The sequence below is a fragment of the Lutra lutra genome, chromosome 1, assembly GCF_902655055.1.
Source record: "Lutra lutra chromosome 1, mLutLut1.2, whole genome shotgun sequence".
Classification (NCBI taxonomy): domain Eukaryota; kingdom Metazoa; phylum Chordata; class Mammalia; order Carnivora; family Mustelidae; genus Lutra; species Lutra lutra.
Window position 1 is genome coordinate 106,982,171 of NC_062278.1, and position 12,480 is coordinate 106,994,650.

General features: G+C 35.2%; 1 protein-coding gene across 2 annotated transcripts in view; it reads left to right on the forward strand.

Moving 5' to 3' along the window:
- Nucleotides 1–12,480, forward strand: part of ATP11B (ATPase phospholipid transporting 11B (putative)) — a 115,245-nt gene that overhangs the window by 38,733 nt on the left and 64,032 nt on the right. For both annotated transcript variants that reach the window (XM_047731340.1, XM_047731333.1), the window contains exons 7-10: nucleotides 67–170; nucleotides 3,781–3,828; nucleotides 5,887–5,951; nucleotides 8,933–9,014. In XM_047731340.1, the coding sequence (XP_047587296.1) occupies nucleotides 67–170; nucleotides 3,781–3,828; nucleotides 5,887–5,951; nucleotides 8,933–9,014 (299 nt within the window). The remainder of the gene's footprint in view (nucleotides 1–66; nucleotides 171–3,780; nucleotides 3,829–5,886; nucleotides 5,952–8,932; nucleotides 9,015–12,480) is intronic.

Consider the following 12,480-nt stretch of genomic DNA (forward strand, 5'->3'; position numbering starts at 1 on the left):
TTTGGATCCTGAAACTGCAGTATAATCTTTTTTTAATTTTTTTTTTGTTTGTTTTAATTTTCCCAGACACATGTGGCAGTTCCAGAAACAGCAGTATTACAAACAGTTGCCAGTTTGGACACACTCATAGCTGTGATAGAATGTCAGCAACCAGAAGCAGACTTATACAGGTATGGTATAGTAGTAGATTATTTCCCAAGAAAAAACAGAGCTGCAGAAGTAGAATTGTTTGATTATAATTAATCTATGACCTTTGACAGATTATACAAACATTGGACTAATTTTTATTGTCATTAGCTAAGTTTAGAAAGGGACCACTCTTATACCACACACACACAATAAACTCAAAATGGATTAAAGACCTAAATGTGAGACCTGAAACCATAACACTCCTAAAAGAAAACATAAACGGTAATCTCCTGGACATCACTTCTGTCAACATATTTCAAGATATGTCTCCCCAGGCAAGGGAAAAAAAAAAAAAAAAAAAAAAAACTGTTGGGACTACACCAAAATATAGAACTTTTGCACAACAAAGGAAACCATCTTCAAAACTAAAAGGGAGGCTAGTGAATGGGAGAAGATTTTTGCAAATGATATACCTAATAAGTGGTTAATATCCAAATATATAAAGAACTTAATTCATCTCAACACCCAAAAAAAAAAAAAAATTCAATTAAAAAACAGGTAGAAGAGGGGTTCCTGGGTGACTCAATCGGTTTAGCATCTGACTCCTGATTTCAGCTCAGGTCCTAATCTCCTGGGTTGTGGGATTGAGCCCCATCCCTGCTTACCTCCCCCCAACCCCCTAGGGGTGGAGGGTGGGGGGACTGAAGCGGTGGGAGGGCCCGAGATTCTCCTTCTCCTCCCTCTACCCCTCCCTCCATTTCAAGTGCACTCTGTCTCTCAAATAAATAAGTCTTTTTAAAAAAAAAAAATAAATAAATAAAATGGGTAGAGGACCTGAGTAGACATTTTTCCAAAGAAGACATATAGATGGAAACAGGCCCATGAAAAAATGCTCAGCATCACTAATCATGAGTGAAATGCAGATCAAAACCTGCATCAAAAACCAGTGAGGTATCACCTCTCATCAGGGAGAATGCCTGGTATCAAAAAGGCAAGACTTAACAGTTATTGGCAAGGATGTAAAGAGAAAGGGAACCCCTCATGCACTGTTGGTAGGAATATAAATTGGTGCAACCACTGTGGAAAACAGTATGGAAATTCTTCAAAAAATTAAAAATAGAAATACTGTATGATCTAGTAATTCCACTCCTGGGTATTTAAAGAAAATGAAAACAGGGGCGCCTGTGTGACTCAGTGGGTTAAGCCTCTGCCTTTGGCTCAGGTCATGATCTCAGGGTCTTGGGATCAAGCTCTGCATAGGGCTCTCTGCTCAGCAGGGAGCCTGCTTCCTCCTCTCTCTCCTCCTGCCTCTCTGCCTACTCTGATCACTCTTTCTGTCAAATAAATAAATAAAATCTTAAAAAAAAAAAAAAATGAAAACACTAACTTGAAAGATATATGCCACCCCTATGGCATTATTTATAGTAGCCAAGATCTATTGATAGATGAATAGATAAAGTATCATTTGTAGCAACCCAAGTATCTATTGGTAGATGAATGGTTAAAGAAGATGTGGTGTATGTATATAGTAGAATATCACTCAGCCATTAAAAACAAAAAATGAGATCTTCCCATTTGCAACAGCATGGGTGGACCTGTAGAGACATTATACCAAAGGAAATAAGCCATATAATTTTACTTATATGTGGAATCTAACAAAACAATTAAAACCAGACTCTTTAGGTACAGAGAACAAACTGGTGATTGTCAGAGGTGAGTTGGGAGGGGGATGGGCACCTTTGCTCCTTTAGTTCTTTCTATTTTTTACAACTCTTAATTTTTTAAACTTGGATTCAGCACCTGCACTTCTAGAAATTTTTTCTAATGAAATAATGAAATTCTCCTAGGAATGTATCCTAATGAAAATATGAAAAGATATATACACAAGGTTGTTCAGGGCTACATTGTTTAAACTATCCTTAAGGTGGAAAAAACCTACACTCAGCAGTGAGTTTTTAAACTTGGATTCAGCACCTGCACTTCTAGAAATTTTTTCTAATGAAATAATGAAATTCTGCTCCTAGGAATGTATCCTAATGAAAATATGAAAAGATATATACACAAGGTTGTTCAGGGCTACATTGTTTAAACTATCCTTAAGGTGGAAAAAACCTACACTCAGCAGTGAGTTATTTAAATTATGCAGTAATCTCCAAAATACAGTGCTGTATGTAGCCATTAAAAATAATGATGTAGATCTATGTTTTTGACGGGACATGTTAAGTGAGGGAAAATGTTACCAATAGTATTTATGGCATGATTCCATTTTGTTTTTAAGATATATGCATGGAAAAAAAAGTCTGGAAGAGAAACTCCAGAATATAACAGTGTTTGTATTTGAATAGTGGGATTACCAGTGATTCTTATTTCCCTCTTGATGTCTTTTTAAACTAAATCATTTTATAAAATGTGTGTGTTTCAGTGTAGGTAGTCTTTATAATCAGAAAAGAGAAACTTTTTGGAAGTTTGGAATAGTTTGGAAACTATTTCCATTTTGAATCAAATTAAAGTGTATGTTTGGAGAAATGGCTAGGGAAAGTGCAATGAGTTAATCCAGTATGGAACCTGCATAAATAGATAGGAGTACCTTAGAATCAAGGGACACAGGACAGGTGAAATGAAGAAAAATAGGTCTCTTATTGGAATTTCGCTCAGGGAAATCAAAAGAGTGATCACACATCATCTCCAAAAGATACCCAGGGAAATAGCAGCTGAATTGGTTCTTTGAATCTAAATCCAAAATTGAGGCCGGAATCAGGACTATATAAAATTTCATTAAGTGGAGATAATAAAAAAAACTTCAGTGGTGCTCCCTGATACAAGGAGGTGAAGGAAGTAGAAATAAGAGATTAGCAAGAAACAATGAAGCCAAAGTCTAAGCATCTGTGACCTGGCAATGGGATAATAGGAACATTTAGAAAGGAATGCTTATTTCTTTGCTTAGAGAGATGATTAATATGAAAGTTCTGTCTAAAGTGTTCTTCAACTTAGAATTTAGTAGAAAGTGATTGTACACTTGAATTGACTCTGTGCTATGGAGCTGTTCTGGTTGTAGAAGCTGGATCTGAAAGGCCAGGCTGTGAAAATCCATTATGATAACAGGCTACTTACTCTAGATTTCAGGCAACCAAAAGTTAAAGAAGGTCTGGAGTTCACTGATAGGTTTTGCTTACTACTCTATCCCCATCACTTAACTCAACACATGGTCGTCATTCAGTGAATATTTACGAATGCATGCCCAAGTCAATTAGTGAGTGAATGAATGATTCTAGTCAGGAGACTTTAATAAACTATGGTATGTGTGAGTATTCATTGTTGGCTAAATAATATATGCATCTTTGTGTAGAAATTGTAAATTATGATGACTAAACTTAATAAGATATGACATTTTTATTGCCATTTTGAAAACTTTTTTGTTACCTCATTCATAACTGGAATGGAAATGGCAAGAATATCAGTTTTTTAAAGCTTAATGAATGATAAGTATTTACTTATGTAACTTCTAACATAAAGAATGGACCATTCCAAATACAAAAGGTTAGTTTTGTTTCATGTATAAGAATAGTGTCAAAACTATCAAAAATTTTTCACCCACTGATGTTATAAGTAAATATCATTGGTTTTTTTGTAACATGGTGAATTCTTTGATAGATTCATGGGACGAATGATAATAACTCAACAAATGGAAGAAATAGTAAGGTAAGAATAATTTGCATTGTCCAATTACTATTATGTGATAATTGTATTGGGGAGGAACTAAAATCAAGTTAAAGGGAGATTAAGTAAGTAAGCAGCACATTGTGGAAAGGGGTTAATTTAAAAGCATTTAACATTTCATCTTCTAATAATTTGTAGCAGCAATGAGTAAGGACAAAAAAAAATATCCCATGAAGTGATATCAAAGTAGTTTAGTAAGATTATTTGTGTATTTGTATTTTTCTGGTAGTTTTAGGTAATGACATAAAAGGAAACAGCCATTCTTGTTTACGTTCTTACATATTTAAACGACCACACTTAGTCTAGAATCCAAAAAAAAGTTTTACGTAATGTGTGACAGGTATAAATGTCATATGTAGTGGCCAATCTAGAACCTCTTATTTAATCTTCTGGTTGTTTTTTTTTGTTTAGTTGGTTGTTTTGGTGTGTTTGCCCTCAATATTCAGGTTAATTTCTGGCTCCTGCATGAAAAGCTTTAAGTTATTTCAGAAATGTGTTGATGTGATGAGATTATATTGTTACTCATGACCGCAAAGCCAAATTGAGAATAAATCTTGGAATCAGACTTTGAACTTCTAGTCCAATTAGCATTCCACTGCTTTTCTGGAGATGTGTTCAGTTAATACTGGCTGCATGAAATAAGTCACTAACAAGAAGAGTAGAGCATTTTTTAAATGCCATCCTCAAAACAAGGCACCAAAAATATCATGATACTTCAGCACCAGTTCACATTTTTAATAAACCTTAATACAGGAGCACATTCAGTAAACTCATTAACAAAGTCTGTGTAAGTATAGGACCCCTTGCCGAATAAATGAAAATGAAAAATAAAATGAATATGACGAGGTTTTATTTTGATTTCTAGAGTGACATAGTGGGATATATATGTGGATACATAATCTGAATTTATTAAGATATTGTGGCTGGTAAATCAAAAGATCAGTTATGTTACCCAGCACTTAAAATGGTTAAAAAGATCAGCCATGTTCTTTGCTAAAGCAACCTGAGTGAACTGATGAATTATCTTTTAATTTGGAAGCTTTCCATTATCATATCCCAGTTTTATAGATCAATGTGAGCTCAGTTATTTTGTTCATTGTTAGAACCAACACCAAGTGAAAAAGAGCTATTTTATGCCTTTTGAATAATTAATTTTGGAATATCCATGGAATGTGCTCTAAATATGACTTTCTAATAAAACCATACTTGTTAACCATGTCCCAAATACCTGATCCTTCTTGGTTCTTTAGATTTTTTTAGAGTGTTTGGATTTGCAGACGTCTTCAGAATTGATTCAGATTCTATTTGATTTGGGTAACTGCGTATGTATGTTTCAGAAAAACAGAAGGATTATCAACAAAATTAAGGCTTCTTTACTTATCCATAACAGACTTATCATTTTGCTATCACTAAGGAAATACAATTTCCTTTCTAGTTATTCCTTCTCATTTTACATCTCCTTTATGGAGAAAAACTCAAACAGCAGGAAGACCCCTGCTCTAAAGAGTTCGTAGTATGTAGCAAGTAGTCAAGTTGTAGTGTCAGTCTTGCCTAGAGAAAGTACTAACTCACTACTACATTATGTTTTATTATCCAGTGTAATTTTGATCATGGAGAATTGATGCATTTATATACAAAGTAGACTGCAATTCATGTTTACATTGCATTTTAATTCTGTATTTTCCATTTAAAAACTTCAATTTTGCACAAAATTTTTTAATTTCATTATGTTAAACATTTTAAAATTATTGGTTAATCTTTTGTTGTGTTTTATGTTTAAAAATCTTGAAACTGATGGCTTTCTGAGTTTATTTCTAGGTGTAATCTTGTTTCTGAGCCACTGAGTGCCTGAGATGCTAAAGCAGATATTTGTTGTTATGGTCACTAACATAATTGACCTAAACAGCTTTATGGTAACCAAAATTTTGGTTTTATATGGAAGCAGTGTTGTAACTATAGTTTAGGGATTTTTCTGTTGAAGATGCCATTTTAGAATTTAATTGCATTTTTAATATATTTAATGCTTTTCTTTTTCCCTAGACCTCTGGGGCCGGAGAGTCTCTTGCTTCGTGGAGCCAGGTTAAAAAACACAAAAGAAATTTTTGGTTTGTATATATTACAAAAAAAAATTCTTTTTAAAGATTTTATTTATTTGAGAGAGAGAGAGAGAGAATAAGCACTTGTGGGGGAGGAGCAGAGGAGAGGGAAAAGCAGACTCCCTGCTGGGCAAGGAAACCCCCCCCAAATGTGGGTCTCAATCTCAGGACCCTGGGATCATGAGCTGTGCCAAATGCAGACGCTTAACTGACTGAGCCTCCCAGGTACCCTATATTGAAAATTTTAAGTTATAGATTCATGTCAATGCTTTATATAAAGCATTTCTTTTTGAAAGAGAGGGCACACAAGTGGGGGTAGGTAGGCAGTAGAAGAGAGAGAGAGAATCTTAAGCAGGCTCCATCCCAGCACAGAGCCTGACACTGGGCTCATTTCACAACCCTGAGATCATGACCTGAGCTGAAAACAAGACTTGGACACTCAACTGACTGAGCCACCTGGGCACCCCTATGTAAAGTATTTTTTAAAGCATAACATTTGTGGTCTTTTGGTTGGATAATTTACTTAGTCAAATGTTGTCTGTAATAATTTTCTTGCAAAGACTGTGTAATAAAATGCATTATTTTTTTGTTGTTGTTAATCCCTATTTTTTAATAACAGACTAGAACCTTGCTCCTTTTTTTTTTTTTTTTTTTTTTTTTTGTGGATACTTGTGAAACATTGCTAAGAAATTCTGATTTTTATGGTGGTTGAGGACCAATATAATCGGGCAACATGGTTAAATAACCACCTATATAATTTCCATTATGATTCTTCTTAGATTGGATTAATAAAACCACTGACTCATTCTTTCATCCATTCATTCAATAAATTCTTATTGACCTATGACTGTATGGCAGGTATTATTGGAATGTATACTGACTATATCAAAAGGATGAATAAATAATGCTCTAGTGTTAGAGATCTAAGTTAATTCACATGTTCTGAATCAACTCTAGACAAATTGTGAAGTCCTGATAACCTTTGTCTGTCAGCTAGCTTCTCCCATTTTAGGAATGACCTTTCATATACTGCCCAGCCTGTGTTATTCACTGAATGCTTACAGCTTTTGAGGGTGTCTTCTTCATTCTCTTCTTTCCTATTAACTGCTATGTTTTATCTCTCAGTATGAGGCTTTCTGATAAAGATATGTATATCCTTTAAAAAAAAAAACAGAAAACAGCAAGTGTTGGTGAGGTTGTAGAGAACTTGGAACACTCATACAGTTTTGGAGGGAATATAAAATGTCACAGCTGCTGTGAACAATAGTGTGGCAGTTCCTCAATGATTTAAACCTAGAATTGTTGTATGATCCAGCAATTCTACATACGATCCAACAGTTCTACTCCTAGATATATACCCAAAAGAATTGAAAATATGTGTTCAAACAAAGACTTGTGTGGGATATTCATAGCAGCACTTTCAATAGCCAAAGGGTAGAAAGTGCCCAATATCCATCAACTAATGAATGGATAAACAAAATGTAGGATACCCATATAATGAAATATTATTCATCCATAAAAAATGAAGTACTGATGCATGCTATAACATGGATAAACACTGAAAACATGCTGAATAAAAGAAGCCAGACACAAAAAGCTTCATATTGTATGATTCCATTTACTTGAGATACCCAGAATAGGGAAATTCATAGAGACAGAAAGTAGCTTTGTGGTTCTCGGGCTGGGGAATAGAGGGGAACAGGGAATGATGGCTTAATGGGTACAGGGTTTTCTTTGAGGGTGATAAAAATGTCAAGTTAGCGAGTGTTGCACAACATTGTGATTATACAAAGAGCCACCAAATTGTATACTTTGAGATTAATAAAATGGTAAACTGTATGTAATGTATATTTTATTATAGTTAAAAGAAAACCATAATCATGTTCTGATGCCCAAAACCAAAGAACATCTCCAGGGCTTTTGGACCCCCTCATGTAATGCTATATTTTAATACATCTCTGTAGCTCGAACACCTTTCGCATTCCTAAAATAAAATGTATATTTGAATGCCGTTAGCTGGGTTCTGCTGTTGTCTGCCTCAGTACCACCTCTCTACTGCATATCATTCTGGCTGATTTCTCACATTTCTGTAATTTCAGTGCCCGTTGTCATCTGAGTTATAATCCCTGCCTTTAAAGAGTACTGAAAATTCCAGGATAAATCTTTAGAAAATTCCAGGATAAATTCATTCCAGATGAATCCTACACTGCTTCTCAGATTTCACTATTTAAGGATGGGTGTGAATATTCCTTGATCATATCTCTGTTTCTAGACATTTTGCTATTTTGTCATACAAACCTCCCAACAATTCTGAGATATTTTTTTCCTATCTAACGATGGGGAATTTGAGACTTAGATTACATAACTTGCCCAAGGATCCAGAACTAATAGGTGGCAGAGGTAAGGTCTAACTCCAAAGTTTCTTATAAAGCTGGTCTTACCTAACTTCATTCACTCCCCATCTTTAGGCCATTCTTACTGTCATTCACATAGGCACACATTCTTAAAATAGCACCTTTGTTTATTTCATTTCCTCTGACAGATTCCCATATTATCTATCCAGTGGTAGAAAATTATGTCTTGACCCTAGATTCTGGCATTTGAGGCCTTTCAAACTCTGACTACATTCCATTGTTCAAAGTGCTTTTCCATTTCTGTGTTAACTGTGTTTACTCTATTTATAATGGCCTTCCCTGCTATCTTTACCTTTCCAAATCCTTTTCCTTCATCAGTTTCAACTCTAATAACATCTCTTTCATTCAGGTATATTAATTATAACTCAGAAATACAACCCTCATGCCTTTCCCATCAACAGGTTGAGTGACTGGAGTTCCCCAGAATTGGACTTGGAAAGCCTTTTAAAAACTCCAAAAAGACTTGAAGGCAAATTATACTATAATCAGATAATACATTTCCTTTCATGCTAGTGAGTATATCTCTCTTTTGAAATATGCCAGCAGATTATTTTAAAGAACTGTTTTGTTTTGCAGGAGTTGCTATCTACACTGGAATGGAAACTAAGATGGCATTAAATTATAAGAGCAAGTCACAGAAAAGATCTGCAGTAGAAAAGTAAGAAAACTACTTTCATTTATTTACACATGAATATGTGTATTCATATATGTTTAAAATACTATATAAAAATATATGTCAGTCAACAAAAGATGGTATCGTTGAGGATAGGGATATATGCATGTAGCATTTTGCACAATGTTTAGCGTATAGTAGGTGTTACATTAGGACTTTAAAATAAATGCTGTTGGGTAGTAATGAAATCACTTGATCAGACCAGCCCTCCTACAGATAGCAATTTATAAAATCTGGACAAAAACATAAACATGTATTTGAAAATACAGAAGAGTGACACAAAACAGACAGAAAATGGCAGAATCTACTCCTGAAAGATGGCAGCAGCAAGGGGAAAGATTTAAGAGTGCAGATTTTTGGGGGCGCCTGGGTGGCTCAGTGGGTTAAAGCCTCTGCCTTCAGAGGCTCGATCCTGGGATCAAGCCCCGCATTGGGCTCTCTGCTCAGCAGGGAGCCTACTTTCCCCCCCTCTCTCTGCCTAGTTGTGATCTCTGTCAAAAAAAAAAAAAAAAAAAAAAACAACGCAGATTTTTGCCTGAAGGCATTCCCCAATTCATGTGCTGCATAGGGCATCAGAGACCCTGAGCTTTACAAAATTTAAGTGTTAGAGGACAGGGTTTAAAGCTGGAAGAATAGCTAGACAGAGAAAAACCAGGTAAGGGAGGGAGCCACAGAAGGGAATGAACTCAAAAACTTGCACTTAAATTATGCCCAAATCTTTGGTGACTGTTGGAACTATACATGTGCAGAGGAGACCCAGTGGGCTTGGCACAAGAACAGTATCAGGAAGCTGAAAGAACAGAAGAGAGAATTTTGCTGTTGCCTGTTGCAGTGGAGACAGACTTTGATATTTGAGCCTAGCCAAGTTAACTTCCTGCTAAGTTGAAAATCAGCACTCTTCTGAGGAACATAAAAGAGTGCAGAATCTATATGACCATTGTTTATAAAATCCAATAATAAAAAATAAGTAGACATCTGAAGAAAATGTAACTTGCATTTAAAAGAAAAAGCATTCAATAGAAACTGTCACCATAATGTTCTGTATCTTGTATTGGCAGGCAAGGTCTTTAAAGCAGATATTGTAAGTATTTTCAAGAACCTAAAGGAAGATGTGAATAAACATGTAAAATATCAGCAAAGAAATGGAAACTGTAGAAAACAGTATGGAGTTTCCTCAAAAAGTTAGTAATAGAATGGCCCTATGATCCAGCAATTGCACTACAAAGGTTACAGATTTACCTATTTGAAGGAATACATAAACCCTGATGTTTATCACAGCATTATCAACAATAGACCAAATTATGGGAAGAGCCCAAGTGTCCACTGACTGACGGATGGATAAAGAAGTGGTTTATATACACAAGGGAATATTACTCAGCCATAAAAAGAATGAGAAATTACCATTTGCGACAATGTGGTTGGAGCTAAAGAGTAATACGCTAAGTAAAATAAGTTAGAGAAAGACTAATACCATATGATTTCACTCATATGTGGAATTTAAGAAAGAAAACAAATGCACATGGCAGGTGGGCAAGAGGCAAACCAAGAAACAGACTCTTAACTATAGAGAATTAACTATGGGAATTACCAGAGGGAAGGTGGGCAGGGGTGGGTTAATAGGTGACGGCAATTAAGAAGGGCACTGGTGGTGAGCAACTGGGTGTTGTATGTGGGTGATGAATCACTAAATTCTACACCTGAAGCTAGTGTTGTACCATATGTTAACTGAGTAGAATTTAAATTAAAAACTTGGAGGGAGAAATGGAACTATAAAAAAAGAATTCAGTGCATATTCTTGGGTTGAAAATATAATTACTGAAATGTAAGTGCCAATAGATGGGCCCAACACCAGATAGAGGAAAGCAGAAGAAATTGTTGGTGGATTTAAAAAAGCAGTAGAAATCATGCAGTCTGAAGAACGGGAGAAAAATGATTGAGGAAAAATGAACAGAGTTTCAGAGCCACGTGAGACAATAATACTAAGCTCTCTAATTGAGCCCAAAAGAGGAGAGAGCAAAAGGGGTAGAATAAAACTATTTGAAAAAATAATAATGGAAAATCTCTAAAATTTGAGAAAAAACAGTGGTAATTTAAATCCAACAAATCAAAATTTGTGGACTCAAGAAAAAACCTAAGTTGAAGAGAAATTTCTAGCTATAAGTATTTATATGAGAAAGGAAGAAAGGCTTAAAATCCGTCATCTACGTTTCTGCCTTAGGAAGCTAGAGAAAGAGAAGCAATTTGAGCCAATCAGAGAAGAGAGAGAAAAAATATTAAAGATGTGAGCTGAAACCAATAGAATAGAAAACAAATAATAGACAAAATTAACAAAGCCAAAACTTGTTTCTTTGGAAATATTAACAAAATTGATAAACCTCTACCTAGATTGAAAGATTAAGGGGAAAAAGAAGTGGTAGGAGAGAAAACTACAAAATTGCCAACACTAAGGATGAAAGAGAGAATATCAGTACAGATCCTATCTACTGTGGTTACTTTATCCACAGATAAAGAAATATTTTGGGGGCGCCTGGGTGGCTCAGTGGGTTAAAGCCTCTGCCTTCAGCTCAGGTCATGATCCCAGGATTCTGGGATCGAGCCCCGCATCGGGCTCTCTGCTCAGCGGGGAGCCTGCTTCCTCCTCTCTGCCTTCCTCTCTGCCTACTTGTGATCTGTCTGTCAAATAAATAAATAAATAAAAATCTTTAAAAAAAAAAAAAAGAAATATTTTGAACAACTTTATGTAACTACGTTTTTCAACTTAGATGAAATGGGTAAATTCTTCGAAAATACAACTTACACAATTGACACAGGATGGAACAAAGTCTAGATAGCCCTATTATCTGTCAAAGAGATTTAATTTATTATTTTTTAAAAAATAGGTCCACACCAAAGGATAGTCTTTCCAACACACAGTGCTGGAACAACTGGATGTACAAATGCCAGAAACCAAACCTTAACCCTTACCTCCCACCACATACAAGAACAACTCTGGGGTACCTGGGTGCCTCAGTCAGTTAAGTGTTTGATTCTTGGTTTTAGCCCAGGTCATGATGTCAAATTCATGAGATCAAGCACCACATGCTGAGTGTGGAGCCCCCTTGAGACTCTCTCTTACTCCCTCTCAAATAAATAAATCTTAAAAAACAAACAAAAAACTGGCTTAAAATGTAAGACCCAAACATAAGAACTTAATCTATAAAACATGGGAGAAAATATTTGTGACCTTGGGTTAAGGAAAGATTTCTTAGATAGGAAATATATTAAAAAGTAATAAAAAACAAAACCACAAATTGTAAATTAAACTTCATCAAAATTAAAACTTCACACCTGAAACTAATATAACACTGTATGTCACTGCTAAATAATAATAATAATAATAATAAAACTTCTACATTTCCAAAGGACACTGTTAAAAAAAAAATGAAAAGAGAAGCCACAGATTAGGAAAAAT